Below are 19,318 nucleotides of genomic sequence, written 5' to 3'. Positions count from 1 at the left end.
TTTCTTGCTGAAATGACAACAAGTATAATATTTGAATGTAAAATACGATAGTTTGAAGGTCCCGAAGGGCAGAAGGGACAGGGCTGCACTCACCAAATGGACACTCATTCCCTGTCATTTCCCTATTCATTCCTGGTAAAACATGTCACATCTGCCACTTGAATTTTAGGCCAAGATAAAGGGAATCTTGTAAGTCCCTAGAGCTCAAGAATGCTACATGTTTAAAGCAGCAAGTTCTCACAGGGACTGTGATCCTATTGCAGCACAGACTTATTGCAGACAGACTGGGAGGAAGAGCAGGGTCATTTCATGGGACCACAACAGCAGCAGGTATCTGGGATCCTGCTGCTGCAGCCAACAGTGGTTTATGTCCATGCAATGTCTTAGGTCCAAAAACCAGCAGAAAATGGACTGGGAGATTCGCCATGTCCTGTTTGAAGTGAATTTGCTAAGATCCATCCAGGTCCTTTTTAGGTGCTACTAGAGTTGTATGTCAGGTTCCTGGAAGTAAGAATGGTGAAGGGCCTTTCCATGAACTAGTGCAGAGTTTGGCCCTGCAGAATCTTCCCATAGTAAGAAAAATAAAAAATCCTGAGCCGGTTTAATTTCCCATAAAAAGCAGGAAGAAAATTGGCAGTATAAGTGCCTGTGAATGCAAAAAACCAAAGCAAAACAAAAACCAAACAAACCAGAAATGGGCCTTTCTTCTGCCCTTTCCACTTGGTAATGAAAGCCTGAAAGGCTCTAGAGTGGCAGGTTTTGTCCTAAGGCTTTAATTCTTTCTCCATTGTGGAAGGCTTTCTGGACAGACAGAAAAGAGGTCAGTATGTATCAGAGGCAGCAGAGAAACCTGCAGATTGGTCTGTGCAGGGAAGTTTAAATCTCGGTGACAGGTTAGCCATGACATTGTGTTCTAGGGCACGCTTGCGCCTGGTGGTCTGGACACCGCACACATTTCTTCCAGGACAGGAATGCCAGCAAATGGCCAGCTCAGCCTGTACAAACGCACGAATGAGCTTGAATTATTTGCAATCAATTGACGCCAGTCAAGTAATTCTCTGTTTCCATGTTTACAATTTGCGTAGACAAATCCTGAGAAAGGAAGTGATTTTGAGTGGGATGATGAAAAGCTTTTTTGCTTGATTTTCTTAACAGCTGTGTCATCCCAACAGTTAGGAGAAAACCACCTTTTCATAAGGATTGTGTAAGGACCTTTCAGCTGGTGGATTAAGCAATTTCCTATCTATGTTTCCCGGTGTCTTGCCATGAGATCAATGAATAATTCTTCCTGATATTTTAAAAGTTAGAAAAATAATAAGCAGTAAATGACAGTTAAGGAGAAGTAAGGCAACCCACACTTGACACTGTCAGCAAAGTCTGGTTGTTACCCCTGTTTCTAGATACCTTAGCAGCTGTATTTTCCAGATTTGAGCAGGTTACCCTGAGTAACCTGTATTTGTTTGACAAAGCCTGCTTATTACTTGTAACTTTTGAACCTCAGTACGCTCAGGGAAAACATTTTGGCTCATCTCATCTGGTCCCCATGCTTGTAGAGCCCTCTCCAGCACACTAAATCCATCGTCTGGTGGGTCAGAAAAGTACGTAAGCTGGCCGAGCCCCAAAATCATCTGCTCATGAGACGAGCTGGCCCAGGAGTGGAGGGGAGGAAATCCTACTACCTGATGGGAGATGGGGTGCTGGCTCATTCCTTGGAGGAGGTGGGCTCAGCGCAGTCCTGCCTGGCCGCTCTCCCACCGCCCTGCCAGCCCTGCCGAAACCACACAGCCCGGGCGTGCGGGAGAGCAAGGCCGTGAGGAAGCAATGGCTGTTGCTTAGAAAAAATAACATCGATGCTTGGGGAACCTTCCTTCCTCTCCAGTGTGTGACATTTGTCAGCTGATGGTCCATCTAACTTAGTGGTAGCAAGATCTGGGGAGGAAATACTCTCCCCTCTTTTCTTCACTGCCTGAACAAGAGAAGGCAAAGGGATTGCCAGCAACTGTGTTCAGCTTTAACTTAGAAGTAGGTTTGTCCACCTCCTTTAGGGTAAGGAGCATCCAGCAGCCCTTCACCCTTCTGAGCAAAAAACCTCAAGGCTGCACCTCAGGAGAGACCTTCACGCCAGTCCCTGGGGCGAGCAGCGCCTGGTTAATTCCTGCAACCAGCTACGAGGAAATATTTCTCCTCTCCCCCCCGACTAGAAAAGCTTTGCATGTGGAACTTGTTAAAGGTTTGTCCTGAGCTTGTTTTTTAAACATAAGCCACGAGTCAGGATGGGCCAAGGAAAACATACCAGCGCAGAACACACCTCATCAGCTCCACAGGCACCGGCTTCGCTGCGGCCGGAGCCAAACGCCAGCAGTGAGTCCACGGGGCGGCGTGGCTGGAAGGCGGCATTGGCACCGGGAGCCGTGGCCGTGCACAGCGCCGCGCTGCCTTGAGCTTGCCGCAGAATGGGAGGGAAAAGGCTGATTTTTGTGGAAATCACAGAACTTCAGTGGAGGTAACTTGGTGTGTGAGCGCGGGAGTAGCGTCCGTGTGCCCTCGCCAGCCCAGGGAGGGCAGCCCAAGGCCTGGAGTGACCGCTCACCCTCCCAGCAATGCCTCACCCTTCCCAAAATTAGGTCGAGTTTACTCTAGATTTGATATATGTGTGTGTATGACCAATATATTGACAATGTAATAACTGAAATTTTGTATCTGTATGTACAGTCAGTGTAATGTATGTGATTGCAATGATACCATAGGGCTGTACCGATGAATATTTTCCCCCTACCCCTGCGGGCGGTGCGGTAACGAGTCTCGCCCGGGCCGGGGGGCGCGGGCCCTTTAAGTGGGGCCCGCCCCTCCGTCCCATACGTTCCAGCGCTGACCGCTCAACCAACCCCGCTTCACCGCTCTTCACGGCTGTCTATTGGCCAGGCGGCGCTGAGAGTCCCGCCTTCCAGCGCTGCTAGCCAATGGGAGAAGCGCTGGGCGAGAGTCGGGCGTAGGTTGGTGGCGTGTGGCCGATGGCCGGCGAGCGGCGGGTCAGTGCAGGGGGCTCGGAACGGGGTCCTCCGCAGGGGACGGGGTCCGGCCGGCCCGGGGGGCCGTGGGGAGAGGGGCAGGGCCTACCCGCCGCGGACCGGGAGCCCTCCGGGAGCGAGACGCCGCGGGGAGCGGCGCCCTGTGAGGCGCTGAGGGCAGCGGCGCGAGGCCCTCCCGCGAGGCTGGGGCAGCGGCGCCCCGACCCCCGCACCGGCGGGCGCCGCGCTGGGCCCTGCGGAGCCGCGGGCCCGGGCGGGTGTCCCCGCAACCTGCCCGGGCGGGGAGGGGCTGCCGGCACTCGGGGTGTCCGTGCGGGGCGGGAGCCGGGCACCCGGTCCCCACGGCCCGGCCGTGCGGGGGTCGGGGCGGCCAGAACCGGGCTGGAGAAGAGTTTGGACCTTACCTGTGGAAAAACCACGCGCGTGTTGGGGGGGCACCCTGCGCACCCCGGGTTACCACAGGCCGAGGTGTCCCACAGGAGTCTGGCTTTAGAGCACAAACCCCCCTCAGTCAGTGGAGTTCTGTGAGAAGGGGTTTTCTGATCTAAACTTGCCCATGATAATAGGTTGTTTATGGGGCTGAGGGCTGAAGAAAAAAAACCAGTAGTGTAGTAGTTTCCCAATAACTTGCTGGTGTAGGCCTAGCAACAGTTAAAGTGCTCAGGCGGGTTCTTGTGTTTATATGACAAAACGATCTTGTCATTCAGGTTGAAGTTAAGTGTGGCTTGAGCTGTCATTAATAATAACAACAACAACAAAGTGCACTTCCATGAAATGAAAATGTGGATTCTTAAAGCATAGAGAACTAGGGACTTCAGGGAAGGTGACATAAAGAGTAATTTTGACCAGTTTTTAGTGTGTATTGGTAGGAGATCTGATGGGTTTCCGTTATCTTTTTTACTGTAATTAAAGACACTTGGCTCACGTGGCTCTGCTGCTTTTATGAAATTGTAGGAAGTGGTTGTTAAGATGTGTAGCCAAATAGTGTCAGGTAGTGGTTTGACCCCAGGTAGACAAAAAAAAAAAGGAAGTTTGAAAATAATCTGCCCATTGTTGAAGTTTGTGTCCATAAGGTTTCTAGTATTTATGTCACTGCTGTTAGAGCAGCATCTTTTGGATTTGCCCCAAGCGCATCTGGGTAGATGGAAAGCTTTGTGTGTGTGTGTGTGTGCATGCAAATACTGTGCTTTTTTGTCCATTCTCCCATACCTTACATGCCAAGAAATAAATACTGGTATTAAGAAAATTCAAAATGTCTGGGTTTTGTTCCAGGAGCTGGAATAAAAGATGAGGCTGAATGAGAGCCGGACAAGGTCCTTCCAGGCTCCTGTCACCGTCCACAATTACCCGGGCAGGCAGGTGTACGTGTTTCCCGATGGCCGATCTGACTCAGAAGATTCGTCAGAGGAGGAACTCAACGTTATGGAATTGCGGCCGCGGGGCAAGGAGCAGCAGCGATGCAGCGCTTCTCGGGACAGAGCTGGAGATGTGGTACTTCTGGAACGAGAGATTACAGAGGATGATAATCTTAACAAGCTAGCCCTGCAGTATGGTTGTAAGGTAAGAGCTATCTCTCCCTGTTTGGTTTTGATTACTTTAGAGGTATTTTACGTGTAGTTTAGTTTCCAGAATTTCAGGAAGGTGTGCTGTTGTGTAATAGTTTTGAGAATGAAAAGTGTATTTCGTGAGTGGTCAATATCTTGGTCAATATCTGGGTAAAACTGATCTGGAAGAAGTCACAAACAAACAAACAGATTTCTTCAGCTAACAGCCTAGGAAGATGTTAACCCCACACCCTGTGTGACCTGCTTCCCTGTTTAATTTGGATGACTAAGGGCAGTGTAGCCATCATGATTTGTACTTAGTTACTTAAGTGAGGGCAAAAATAGGAAGCTGAGTACAGAAATGAGGATGAGAGCCCTGCTCTTGAGGAGCATACAGTTTTTGAAGCAAACCAAAAAGCACAAAGAAATGCCACTCCAGCGGGGCCTAGTTTGGGTTTTGTTTCCGTTTATTTTTTGAAAGACATGAGCAAGGAAGGTCTAAGTCTAACAGGGGCAGACTTGGAGGAGGAGAGATACCAAAGTTGAGGTCACAGAGCCCAGGTGCTGTCGGTGCTCGATGTTTTTGATGGTTTGCTTCGTACCCAGCAGCATGTGCAGTTCAGCCATCTGCAGGCAGAAGGGATGCGTACACGCCATGAATTTTCTCTTGAGTTGCAACATACTACAAAATACATTTTCTTTGTTCCAAGGCAGAGCGCTTTATAGAAAAACTGTTGAGAAATTTAATTACCTGATCTGAACATCAGAAGTACCCTGTCGTTTTGCAGTTGAAGCTGTAATTTTAGAGCTGCCTTTATCTGCGAGCTAGACTGTGATTAAAAAGTTCCATGATGCAGACAATTGGATGGTGACCTGGATGGGGATAATGATACGGTACTGGCTCAACTGCTGCAGTGCTGTTGCGGCCTGTCTTGCTTAACAACACAACAGCTGTGTGGTGCAGCTGAAGCAAGATGGCCTAGAGGAATTGTGACAATTCCTCCCCTCCCATTCCCTTAGAAACAAAAACAAAACAAAAAAGAAACCCTTCAGAGTTCTGCTGACGAGCCCGATGCATGTGAAGCAGCGAGTCTGGTAGGGCTTGAATAGGTCTTGATTGGCACCAGTAGAGGCTGAGAACTCAGAGCTGCAGCAGTTGGCTTTGTAGTTGTGACTGCGCAGTGCTAAGCAGTGGCAATTGCATTGTTGTTGCCTTTTACGTGGAATCACAGCAGTTTGGTGAACTCAAAGGAGGAAGATTCTGAACAACTCTTGGTTTATGGTATGAAAACTCCCGTTGTGCCCCCTGTCCTGCCCTGCTGGGGAAAGCAGGCTGGTGAGGAGGGACCAGCTAGTCAGTGTTCTGCTCCCATAGGAAAAAAAAACATCTTACTGCTTCCCTCACTTCCAGAAAGGGCACTTTTGACTTGTTCCCCTTAAATTGAAGAGGTACAGAAATCCTTATCATTGGAGACTTGTGTATTTATCTGTTCACAGACTGGCTCTGGTCAATTTTCATGTATTTTGTTTTACTTGCGCAATTAGGCAGCTCCTGAAAGGTTTCCAGGATACAAGTGAGGAAGATTTGTAGCCAGAAATATATGTGACTGTGTTTAAAGAATCCAGGATGAGTTTCTTCTTGAAATCAATGAGAACTTGTTGGTTTCAGAATCGTCAGAACCTGCTTGGGGTGACATATTAAGACAGTGCAGCAAATAGTTTTGTGTGTGCTACAGAACTTGGCAAAGATGCAAAGCACTTCAAATTTCTCATTTTCACTCTTGACCATTTATAGTTCTGGCCTGGTTTTGGCATTGTTCTTAGCTGGGACAAGAGCCACTCACTGCAGCCAAAAAAAAAAGTACAGAAAATAAGCCTAAATGGCTTGTGCAGCTGAGTGCTCCTGCATGCCTCCCATCAGCTCTGTTTGTTTCTCTTTCTAGAGCCGCAGCACAACGTTGCAGTGTTTGATTGCAGACTCTGAAGGGGATATTTACTGTCCCAGTAATTTGTTGTCATTAGAAAAAAAAAAAAAACAACCAAAAATGGAAGCACCACCTCAGTTAGAAGGCTTTAGGTGAGATTGTTATTTTATGACTAAAGAGCTTTGCAGGGTTTAAGTCCTGATGTTGTGCTGGGGAGTTGGAACCAGCAGCTGAGGATTCCTTTCTCCTCAGGGGCACCAGATTAGGATCTAGATTAAACATCCAATTTTCATATTTCTGAAGCTTTGCAGAGTAAATGTGAGGTTCAGGCATTCATCTCATCTCCGCCCTTCAGCAGAGTCGTGCTTCCTGGCTGGAGCAGACGCGCCACCTCTCCAGGATTGCCCAGCAGTTGAGTTCTGATGTGTGGTTGGTTTCCTGACAGCCTGTGCGGCCGGAGAGGAGATCAGGGAGAGACAGCTCTGCAGGGGGAGCTCCCACAGCTCCTGGCTCCTGCAGGGCCGGGGTTCTGCCCTCCCTTGGGGCACCTCCTGACACCACAGCCTGCATGTGGCCCAAACACTTGTTGTGATGGCAAAGGAGGTGGTCATGCTCCCTTCTGGTATATTCATCTACTGGCTTTTCAGAGATCTTCGCCCTGAACTATCAATGCTTCTGGCACTGATGGCACTTAGACATTTGCTTAGGAAGTAAAGTGCGTTCTTGTTTTCAGTTCCCCACTTTCGTTGGCAGCCTCAAGCTTGTGCAGTGAATGCAAGTCATACAGTGATGAGATTTCTAAAAGAAAAACATACTTTGTCTGAAAGTGCAGTCCATGCACTATGTGTCTTCTGTATGATATATCAGAGGTGGTTAATCTGTTCATGTTGCCTTTCTCTTTGGTTTGGGGTCTTGCTTTTTTCTTTGTTTTGCATCCTCCAGCCTTTCCCTTGAGGTTCTTTCTCATCTCCTTGGTGGCTTTGGAGAGCTCCCTGAACACGCTGACAGTCCCATTTGTTCTCTTTGGTGGAGCTTTTAGAGCAGCTGGGAAGTTCATCTACTTATTTGCTTGTTGTCAGCGAACTCTGTATTGAGCTGTGTTATCTTTATTTAAATAAAGGAACACTGTCTTGCCTTTACCTTCTCTTTGATACCATCCTTGTGACATATGCTGTAGGTATGGTTTGCACTTTCTTGCTATTCTAACTGTTATTTGCATCCCTGAGCTGGGTGGGATCACCAGTCACGGATGGAGACCCTACACACGACCCACCAGATATGATGACAAATGCACGGAGGTTGTTGCCGTAAGCAGGAGCATTTGCCGCCTGGAAAAAGCTGTGTGGAGCTGCTGTCCTGCAGAAGAGGGGTGGTGCTTGGGAGCGTGAGCAGAGGATGCTCATGCCTGGGCAGGGGGGAGGCTTGTGTGCTTGCTGCCAGGCTGTGGCCTTACAAAACCATGCTGTGCTCAAGCTGGAGCTCTGCTCACTCTGAAACGGTTTTCCAAGCAGGGGGAGGGTTTTACCTGCTCATACTGATGTTGTCCGCTCAACTTAACTGCTCATACATTGTTTAAGGTATGAAAACTGTTTTGAAAAGGATCTGCTATAAAGACTCTTCTTGCCTTAACTTGGATTAGAAATGAGAGAAGGGTAAAGAAAGCAAAAGGAAAAACAATATTAAGCGGAACACCACATATGAGAGATACAGGAGCTCTAGAGGAGGTTATAGACTGGATTGACAGGGACCAACTCTGTTCTACAGGACCTGGAGCATCCCTGGAAGAGCTTGGAATCTCTGCAGAACACTGAGCCACTTGCAGCCAGGGCTTGCCTTTATTTTCTGGCTGCTGCTTTCACACAAATTTTGCAACTACTTCCTGCTTCAGCGCTGGGTTGTCCTACACTAATATTCCTGTCCTATTTGGATTCTGTAGGTTGCGGATATCAAACGTGTCAACAACTTCATCCGGGAGCAGGACTTGTACGCGCTGAAGTCCATCAAGATCCCCGTGAAGAGCCACGGGCTGTTGACGGAGAATGGCAGAGAACTGAGGCCGCTCCCAACTGCGCCCACCCAGGCCGGCCTGACGCTCGTGGACTTACCAGAGCCTGACGAGGGTGCAAGCGGCTCTGCTGGTGGCAGACACCTGAGCGACTTCTTCAGGGGGATTGACCAGAGCATCCAGGACGCGGTGCAGGTGGAGGTCCGGCTCAACACAGAGTACTGTGTGGAAGCACGGGAGAGGCTGCTGCCCGAGTCAGGGAAGCAGAAGACTGGTAATGGTGCGGACTGTGGAATCCAGTGGTGGAACGCGGTTTTTATTATGCTCCTGATAGGAATTGTCCTGCCAGTATTTTATATCATCTATTTTAAAACACAAAGCCTGGTGGCCCATACCTCTAACACAACACTACCCTCAAATATTTCAGCAGATGGATTGGAAGGGAAATTACCACAAAGCTCAGTTGTAGGAAAAAAATCCTGAGGGGGACAGGGAGCCAAAGACGGCCTCTCCTCCCGGCGTGGAAGCCCGTACACCGGTGACTGACTGGAGTGCAGTCAAGGGAATAACAGTGCAGATTATTTTTTTAAGTAGCTGATGTTGTAATCCCAAATTTGCCTGGAAGTGCGGTGATGTGATTTTTATGGAAGAATAAGGATGCTTTGTTGCTTATAAAGATCATGAGGCAGCTGGCTTGACATTCATGAAATCTGTTGAGGGAAAGTATTTTGTAGCAAGTGACTGATCGTGGTTGCTTCAGGTATTTCTTAATGCTATGTCTAAGAAGTGAATCCTTTGCTGCTGTGATAAAGAGTGCAGTATTAATGTGATTGGAAAGTTGGGGGTTGTTTGCATTTTAAGACAACACTTTTTGCTTAGACTAGAAATGGGGCCTCTTCTTTTTCTCTGAACTGTCGTTTTTATCTCTTGCAGACCATGGCAGTGTTTGCATACTTAACCCTAACATGGTGATTTTTTGGTGTCTTAAGCTGGGTGTGTCACAGAGGACACTGACAGCACCTCATTTTGTCATTCTTTTGAGCAAAGGTTTAAGCTGTGTTGATTAGGATGGTTCGAACCACAGGGGAAGGGGTGAGCCCAGGCTTCTTCTCCTCAGTTAAAATCCTTCTCTTGAAATCCCGAGTCTCCGCTGATGGAGCTCACGCTTTTGCCAGGGTCCTGCTCATCCAGAGCCAAGAGGGCAGCGTGACCACAGGTGGCCAAAGTGTTGGAGGAGGACGGGAGCGTAGCACTAGGCCTGCGGTACGTAGGATGCACTTCTTAAAGGCTTGTTTGTTGGGGGGGAGATCGAGCCAGTGTTACTTAAAAAATAAAAGAATAATCCATAATGTTGCATCTCAAATCCCCGATTTTACTCATGGACTTGAGTTTCCTTGTTTGTAGTTTTCAAGTGAGAAAGCTTTGCTAAGTTGCATTTAATTTGCAAGGTCAAGGAAGGAAGGAAGGTCAAGTCAGTCACAGAAAGCAGTTGGTCAGTGCTTTAGGGGCTGTGAACTGCTGACATTTGCATTAAAAAGCTTCTGAGTGTGTAGGAAGGACCAGGGAGGCTTTGGAGGCTGGTGGTGGCTGGAGGTGTTGGTAGCCTGAGGTCTGTGCTGTTTGGGATGTGTCAGTGAACTGTGCTGGAGGCGAGCAGAAAATGAGGCTTTTGAGAGTCTTGCTGTGGAGAAGAATTCGCCTCCAAAATTTAATTGGGCAAATACTCTCCTAGAAAGGAGCACTAAGGCATTTTGCAGCACAGTTGCACAAATCCTGGCTGAGGCTGTGGTGCGGTGACGCTGTGAGGAGCAGCCAGCCCCAGCGGCTTGCTCTGGCCGCTGTGTCAGAGTTCACTGAGCGTTTCTTGGTGGTTGTTACTCAGAGCTCTGTGAGTGAGGGTGAGGGTGGGTGAGCCTGTTGTACAGCCGTGAGCTCCTCCTGCCCTGAGGAACAGCAGGCTGATGGTGTCTGTGTGGGGGGGGACAGGACTGAAGCATCGCAGGAGCCCCACGCCAAGCAAGCAGAGCTGTGTAATGGTGTAACCATAACCTGTGTGTCCCGCCTCTGTCAAAAACAGTGCTCAGGAAAGCCTGAGGGAACCGAACTTGGTAAATGAGGACCCTACTGAAGTTTTCTTCTGTGAAGGAAACATGTCTCTCTTTGTTCTAAGGGGGTATTAAGTTTTTAAATAAAGCAAAATGAAATAAAAGCACAAGGGGCACCACCCACCCCAGCCAGCTTGTGGGTTTTTGTCACTGCTAGACTGTGCTGTCACATGGCTGAGCGCTCCCTCAGCCAGCTGTGCGCCTTGCACAAGAAAGAGTGAGAATTCACAACGGTTTTCTCTGCCAAAGTCTTCCTCACCCAAAAGATGTTTGACAGAGCACCCTCCCACTGCAGGAGCCTGAGCGCTGACCCCATGGCCTCAGCACTGGTTTCACAACAGAACTACAGCCACCAAGGCAGAGCTGCGGTGGGGATGGGGCAGCTCTGCCTGCAGCCCCACACCAGCCTCCTGTACCTGTCTGTCTGTCCGTCCAGCTCAGAGCAGTGCTGACAGCCAGGGCTGGGAGCCACAGCAGCACCCAGAGGTGCGGCCAGTGGAGAGCGGCAGGAGGGACGGACTCACCTTCACCTCCCCAGCCTGAACGCACCCGGGGTTTTTGGCAAGTTACGTTTTGTAATAAGGTTCTTAGAGAGCATCAGGTCTCAACTTGAATGTAATGACAAGTGTATGTACCCCCAGACTCCATGTTAAGAGAATCGTTGCTGTGGTTTAAATCAGCACTTCAAGCCTATCTGAGGAGTATTCTGGAGAGGGGCAAAGATGCACCAAACGGGAACACGCTCTGCAAATACGAGAGAGGCTGGAGTACACAGTAAAAGCCAGTATCTTTACTTTAGTGAATGCAGGATACAAATATTTTACAACAACCTCTAGCATTTTTCTTAACCATTTGATAAAAAGTTCACTAGAATATTTATTGTATATTGAAGAAAAAACAACACATTCAGGGAAAAAAATTGAGATTAACTTATTTTTTCTTAAAAGATTCATCTCAAGGATGGCAACAAAGTCCAGCTTGTGCCGCCAAACGGCTTATCATCATTAAACCGTGAACAGCTTCTTTGTGAACTGTTGACTACAAACATTTACCAAATACATAAATCTCTTTTAAAAAAGCCATTTTAAATATAGCAAAGCAGTGTTTTCTTGCACAGCAAAGTGAAGAAAGGTTCTACTAAGATTTAAACGTTTACATTTGTTAAGTCTTTCTTTCACATTCTAATTTAACTTCTTCCCATGATCAATTGTTAGGAGTTATTTTGTTCCTTATTTACTATGTATTTCTTGTGCGCACAATAATTCGCAAGTTTCTGATGCGTTAGTGTCCTTCAGTGAAAGGAAAGGCTAAAGCATTTTCTCTGACAAATCCCTGATAACGTTTATTTTTAAATACCATAGTGAGAGCTGAAGATGGAGAAATGATTTGTCACAATAGCAGATAAAAATCTTTAATCTTTCAGACCAGGATTGGATCCCCTTGCAACTTCATCAGGAGAGTTAATTAAAAAAAAGTATCTTTTTTTTTTCTTTAAACCTGTTGAAATATCTGTGCTATGTTGTCTTTTTTATAAAAGATTTTTTACAATTCCTAAAAAAAGTATGTTCCAAAGTTAGTTATTAAAAATCAGGATTCCCATTTATTCAACGGCATAAGAGTCTCCCAGCGCCGGAGGGCTGGGGGATGTGTTCTGCTGAGTCTCTTGGAGGGTTTGGGGCAACATGTGAACAGTCCCATTGGCGATTCTAAGAATCGATTTGTTTGTTTTCTAAATTCATTGGTGCAATTTCAATACAAACTCTAACCCCTTTTTTCTTTAAGAAAACAGTAATAGTACTGTTTAAAAACCTGCATAGAAATAAAGACTATAGAGATACAGTCAGCAAAGCCATCTTATAAGGCACACAAGAAAATAGACAGTAAATGTGAATGCAGAACTCCCACTCAGATGTACAGCAAAGTTCATATATGTGCATAAATAACCAAAAAAAAAATCACATAACTTTTCAGAGCAGTAAAAGGTTCTCTGCAGTGGTAAGTGAATTCAGTCACTTTGGAAACACAGTTACCATTAGAATGAGTCTCATTTTCCTCTATGCTTCTGGAAACCAGCAACTACCTGCAATAAATGGAGAACAATTTCCAAAGGTAAGTGGCTGAACCGAATTGAAACCTGTTTTAAGGTTACCATGACAACAGGAGTGGGTTTTGGAAGCTGAATGTACTGACTTTGTGCTTCAATCCCACATTAAAGCAGCAGCCGCGGGGAGAGCCGGCCCCTGGATGGCCATTGCCCACACTTCTTACTTAGAGCATCCAGGGATTTTTATTCTATAATTACAAGGAAAAAAAAAATTAAAGCCCAAGCAAAGATTCAGTAAACATGAGGGATAATTTTAAAGGAGTTTGGATACCAAGACAGCACTGCAGTTTCTTCCCCAGAACAACCAGCATTAAGATTTCTTTGTATCTACGTAATTTGGTTCCCAGTACGGCCAGACACTCCACAGCAGGGACCTGGACAGAGAGCAGATCTCACAAGACACGGCCCCTCCCCAGCGCGGCCCCAGCACCACCAGTAAACCCAGACGCGGCTTTTCCCCGCGCTGGCCGGGTGTGAGCGGGCCTGGCTGTCCCCGGCAGAGCAGAGCAGAGCAGAGCAGAGCAGACACCGCGGCAGAACACGGTCCACGGTCCACAAGCCCTGCTCTGGGCAGGTCCAGGACCCGCTGGGCCCCTGTGCTCCGCGCGCTGGGTCAGCGCCCCGCAGCGGGAACAGCACGTTTCTTGCCGAGGCTTTATCCCAAACCACTTACCGACTTCAGAAACCTTTTGTGCTCCTCTGATATGTGTTACTTCCCTATCAGGAGAAATTAGGTCAAGTTTTTCCACTTTTTTTTAACTCCTCAGAAGAGGCAGCTTTAAAATGATGCCTTAAAATGTGTTGTAACAGATCTTTTTATATTTATGCAGGATGAACTTAACACCGGATTTTTTTTTTTGCCACTTTGCTATTTATATACATATATATAAAATGTATAATGAAGCTTAACCATACAGCACAGAGATTACAATTTAACGGCACACATTCACCACCAGTGAGGGGGACAACCCCTTTATACACCCTCTGAAAAATCTGGATAATAATATTAATAATAATTAAAATCCAAAGAAAGTACAGTATATTTAACAAAATAGTAAATATTAAACAGTGAATACTCTACTTAATAAGGACCTCGCCTTTTTTCAAGTTGGCGTCAATCCACAAAAATATACTTTTTAATCTGGTGAACGTACAATACATAGGTACTTACACCAAAGGTGATAATATATTTAGGATGCTATATACACAAAGAGTTTGGCTCAAATTTAAATTTACATATAAGTGTTCATGGCTTATTTTTCCCCCAAAGGTTCCGCCTGCAAGTTTTTCCTTTTCATCTTGGAAAGCAAAAACTAGAAAGTCAAAATAAGATAAAACTATACTCTACAAAAAAGCTACAACATACAGCTTTGGCTTATATAAATAATTCATAGCAGAATGTGTTCAAAAGTACTGTATATAACTTTATATATAGTCTTCAATTCATTAGGGTATTGTTTTCTTTAATATAAAATATACATGAGCTAAAATCCGTTTCTATATTTTTCAAAGGTATGAACGTAAAAACAAATTTGTCAAACATATTCCAATTATAACTTAATATATTAATTTTATTTTGTTAATGTTCTATTTTCTAGGCTAATATTTTCTGAATATTTCATGCGAGTTCTCTATGTCTCTCTTTCACTCATTAAAAAAATCACTTCTTTGACCCAATACACTATTTTTTTTGCACGTGCAAAACAGGGTTTTTGTTTATTTTATTTTTATAGCATCAGCCCTTCTCCATGCACCCTCTGCAATAGAGACCCATGCCACGGTGGGTAATATAAAGGACATTTTATGTACAGTATTGCTTTCTTCTTCCTGCTTTTCTACTGCTCTGCTGCTACAAAGCATTATTTCTTAACTACGAGTAACCATACAGCTTGAATAAAACACACAGGGACGTTACTACAGGCGAGCCCTCTTGGTTCTGCGATCTAGTGTGGTAGGAGTATAATGCGGGTACAACGGTTCTCTGCAAAACAGGTTCTATTATTAAAACAACGAGTCCAGGTAAGTGCCAGACTAGCTCAATACCTACGGGATTGTTCTGTTACGTTTTACCATGGGACATCTGCAGCTATACAAGAAGTTTGTCATAAGTGCCTGATGATTTTGTGTATGCTACACACACTAGCACATATATATGCATGTGAAGATATATATATGCACGTATGTATATACATATAAATATACTTATTTCATGTCCTTATTTATAAATTTAGATATGTCAGGACAGTTCATTTTGAGAACGCAAAACTGAAGAGGCAACACTGCGAGTTTATGTCACCCACGTGTCCATCCTCATTCGTTTTACCGACGGGCTCTCTCTGTCCTCGGAGTTGGGTGGCCTCCCCAGCACCACGGGCGAGTGGAAATCGCTTCTCGGGTCCTCCCGGTCGCTGCCGTCGTAGGAGCTGCTGGAGCTGCTGAGACTGTCGACAGGAGAGCGACCCAGCTCCTGTCGCGACGGCGGCGGCTGCGGCTGCGGCTGCTGCGGTTGTGGCTGCTGCTGCGGGAACCCGGAGGGAGTTACACGGTCCCGAGGAGGTGAAATCGGTTCAGATTTTATGTTGATGTTTTGGTTGGTGTTAATGGATAAATTTGAACCCTGAGATATCTGGCTGCCAGTACTGGGAAAGAGAAAATGGAAAGGCAGAGATAAGAAAACATGAAAAGGAAAAGTGACGATTCAAGCGTCTGTGCAACGGTGCGGTCTTGTGGTTCAACACCCTCAAAATAAGTATGTAAATAAATGCAACTTACTGAAGTAAAGAAACAAAGTTGAAGAAAGCATTAATTAAAGGACTGAACACATTTATACAAGTTAAAAACAAGTCTTTCCTATTTCCATACATTTAAGTTCACCCTGCAGGTGATGCCTGTGTCAGAAGCTGGGCCTGCAGGGACACAGCTTGAGCACTGCAGTGACAAAAGGGACAACCATGTGAAACAACAACGCTTTTCCAGCTGAGGAGCAAACTTGAAAGGCAACACACCAGCACCGCAGACAAGAGATCAAAATGCTAAATATCCCCATGCGCAGATTATTCAGCCCGAAGCGGCAGACGCTCCCGAGGGGCAGCGGCACCGTAAGGGCCCGGCTGTACTTACACGAGGGAGCTGAGCGTGGCTGGGCCCAGGTGGTGCTGCTGCCAGGCCGACACCTGCCCCAGGGACAGCATGCCTGGGGAGTTAAAGCCCTGCAGCGCCGACAGGTCTGCGCTGGACAACGAGTAATCTGAGAGGGGAAAACAAACGAGAAAGCAGTTTGTGGATGTATTTTTATATATACATACATAGATCTGTGTGAGAATCCGCGCTACAAGCGTGCACACAAATTGAAAGGCTTTCTGCCCAAAACAAATGCAAGTGACCCAAAGGAGCTCAAAGGTGAGAACTTGGAAGTCCTTCTGACTTCACAAGGAGCTTAACAGGACAGGAGCCTCCAAATGCCCATTTCTTTGCATTCTGCATTCAGTTCCTATATGTTGCTGTCCCACATAGCTTCTTCTAAACCCACAGGTACAAAATATTTATGCATTGTTAATATAGATAGGTATGTGTCTATCTTCCACCAACACAAGTATTTGCATTTTTTAAGATTTTAGTCTCCATGGAAATTGCAAAATGAAACAAAAAGGGAAGAATTCACACGAGCTGTTAGAAAGGAATGGTGTTTCTTGCGCTGCACTCACTGAGGATCCGGCTCAGTTCGCAGGGGGGAGGCAGCAGCCGGGGGTGCGATGCACACACCGTTCGGCCGGCTCACAGTCCCACACCCCAAACCCCTGGAGCAGCGCTGGCTGCTGGTCCCGCCTGACCAGGGGTACACAGGGGCAGGGACAGTGTGACCGTGTCACTGCAACTGGGACCTTAGTGACCCCTCTGCCCACCCTATGTCTGCAGTCCTACTGTAACATTCTCCCTCTCCCCACGATAGCTTCACTCGTTAATTTATGTCTGATTAAACTGTCATCTCTGTATCAAATAAACAAAAGGAACCTCTTGATTTAGATAAAAAAGAAATAATTATTTAGAAATCAACTTACATGAATAATAGAAAATACAATATATTCCTAATCAACACTAGTGACTGGCTGTTAGTTTTGGCCTGGCTGTAACGCTGAGACAGTTCTCACTTCATTCACACAGGGGAAGTTATTTTCACTTTATCATTATTACTCACTTTGAAAACAAAGCCACAAACACTCCTCTGCTTTTAATTATTTGGTAGCATGCCTTCTTTAAAATAATTTCTAGTCTCTTGAGAATACAACAAAATGCTGGCAGCCAAAGTTATTTTATACTGCCAGCAGAGGAACCAAAAATCCTGCTTGAGTAGGGTTTGTGTTTTGGCTTTGGTTTTAATTTATTTCAGTTTTTGGTTGGGAAGGGGGGTTAGTATTGTTCTAAAATGACACCAGCAGGATGATTTCTCTCTCTTGAGATAAGTTCGCTTGGACAATGTGCCATTCCCATCCAGCAGCTTGTTTGCCGTGGCCACTTCCAGGTGTCCCTTTCCCAGCCGGGGAAGCAGAGCCCAGCGCCAGCAGGACACTCGTGTCCCTTCTGGAGCAGCAAACGCATCACGGTGAGACCCTTCCCCAGACTGGGGTCCAGCTGCGCCCCAGCAAGTGACGCTACTTCCGCTGCCCTTTTGTTTCCTTTCTTCTCAGCTGACGGTTTTATCTGAACTCTAGAAAACCCTCACAATTTCTGCACTGATTCAGAAAGATTTTTCCCAAGCTGACCAATCCAACTCCTTTTGCAAGACTAAAATGAAAGAAAAAATCCAGCCCTCCAGTGAGTAGGAGATGCCCTCAGCCTCCAACGCAGCCAGACCTGTGGCAACGTGCACGTGTGAGCGTAACCCGTGAGCTGGTGGTGCTGGCCTGCGCCAGCGGGATTTCTGGAAGAGCAGACCTGAAGATAATGTTCATAGGAATTCCATTCCCATGTGTTTTTTCTTTGCAATTATAGCTTTTATGGTAATGGCCAATTAACTCCCGGTGCTTCGGACAGAACGTGTCTGATGACAGGGGTTTGAGGAGACACTTTCACACAATGAGCTGCATTACCATTTCCCTAAATCATCGTCTATCTGCTGGCAGTTAAAAGCAGGACAGCAATTTCTAAATGTGCAAGATGGAAAAGTCGTTCAGACAAACGAGCGTCTTCTACGTGACAGAAAACAGCACTGCTGTGACCTCACAACAAAATAACCTTTGGAGTTTGTGCCTTTGCAAAATAACTGACCTAAAGCCAGTAACATAATTTATGGCTAGATATGCTCTGTCAAGAGTACGTTACTATTTAACTGATCTCTGTGGTTTTGGAGTATTTTTTTTAAATGCCTAGACTTTTTCCATAAGTAACTCAGTTCTTCTGGCCCTTCGTCCAGCAACCTGCAGAAAGAATATTTCTCCAGCAAAACAAATTATACAGAATAGTAAATTTGTTCAAAACTGCTATCCAACGATTTAATTAAGGATCTAAGAGCTGAATCTATCCTTTCCAGCCCTGGAAAAACCTCTATCAATCCAGAAAAACAACTCAGGTATCTAAATTCCTGAAATTACTATTTAAGTGGTGACTACGCTGAGAATACCCAGGTAACAAGCTGGTTTCAACATCGAATTTCTTTTTGCAAATCCCCTGAAAGGCTCCATGAAATAGAAACAATTTTAAAATGTCTGAAAAACACTGAAGGCTGAAAGCTTTTCACAAATTATTGAATTATCAAAGGAAATGGGCTGGTTTTTAAAGCCATATCCCAGTGACAACAGCACTTGTCGACTGTGCGGGACACCAGTTCCAAAGGTCTTTGCTGCTTCCTGACATTCCGATAGGTGACAGTTAGGACTCAATGTGGGTCTTCCGAGCAGGGACCAGAGCTATTTGTTTACTTTAAACAGACATTAAATACAATATATAAGCCATCTTTGTGGCAAGTATCAAACAAAGATCTATATGTCCAGCAAATTCATATTTAAGGCTTATAATCCAAAACATGCCACCAAGCACAATTCTTCACTCTCTCATTTGTTGCAACTCCATCTTCTCCTTCATTCATTCCTTTAGACTTTAACCCCGCTCTGGGCAGCGATTATTTGCATAAATGCTCAACAATTTGGTGCTGCTGAAGTACAAATATTTACTGTTGCTGATGACTAAATAGTCCCTCTCAAAACACAAACCTCACACATGCCAAGAACCGCCCGGGGGCAGCACCTCTGGGCAAACCAAGGCAGGAAGTGCTGAAGGGCAATAAATGGCACTTAATGAGCACATTAATACAAAAAAATACAAATACAGAAAGACGTGAGTGGTTTGGCTGGAAGATGGCTACAATCTAAACTCAAAACTGCAGAGCCGGCTTTTGAAGCTAAAAAAAGCTGCAGAAAGTGCATGAAATCCCATCTTTGGCAGAGGAAAAATGTGAAAGTCTACCAAATGAGACTTAAATCTTAACACTGCCAACACAGCGCTCTCCCATTCAGAAACTCCTGTTTCAACAATTCCAGCACTTGCATTAGAACGTCTTAACTGGACTTCCATAAAAAGAATGGCTAACTGGGGAATTACTTCCATTGTTTT

At 45.9% G+C, this 19,318-nt stretch overlaps 2 protein-coding genes across 13 annotated transcripts in view; one reads left to right on the top strand and one right to left on the bottom strand.

Moving 5' to 3' along the window:
* The first annotated feature begins 2,904 nt into the window (after positions 1-2,904).
* Positions 2,905-10,712, top strand: LYSMD4 (LysM domain containing 4). The gene is given in 4 exon segments (XM_065076696.1): positions 2,905-3,029; positions 4,302-4,589; positions 8,435-8,971; positions 8,973-10,712. Coding segments are annotated over 3 exon segments (939 nt in total). The 5' UTR covers positions 2,905-3,029; positions 4,302-4,316; the 3' UTR covers positions 9,102-10,712.
* Positions 10,713-11,376: 664 nt separating this feature from the next.
* The window catches only part of MEF2A (myocyte enhancer factor 2A), an 83,863-nt gene continuing 75,921 nt past the window's right edge, over positions 11,377-19,318 (bottom strand). For all 12 annotated transcript variants that reach the window (XM_065076686.1, XM_065076685.1, XM_065076681.1 and 9 more), the window contains 2 exons: positions 15,833-15,959; positions 11,377-15,351 (listed from right to left, as the gene is read on the bottom strand). In XM_065076686.1, the coding sequence (XP_064932758.1) occupies positions 15,000-15,351; positions 15,833-15,959 (479 nt within the window). In that variant the 3' untranslated portion in view covers positions 11,377-14,999. The remainder of the gene's footprint in view (positions 15,352-15,832; positions 15,960-19,318) is intronic.

The sequence above is a fragment of the Columba livia genome, chromosome 11 (assembly GCF_036013475.1).
Source record: "Columba livia isolate bColLiv1 breed racing homer chromosome 11, bColLiv1.pat.W.v2, whole genome shotgun sequence".
NCBI classification, from domain to species: Eukaryota; Metazoa; Chordata; class Aves; order Columbiformes; family Columbidae; genus Columba; species Columba livia.
This window is presented reverse-complemented; position numbering and strand designations above follow the sequence as displayed.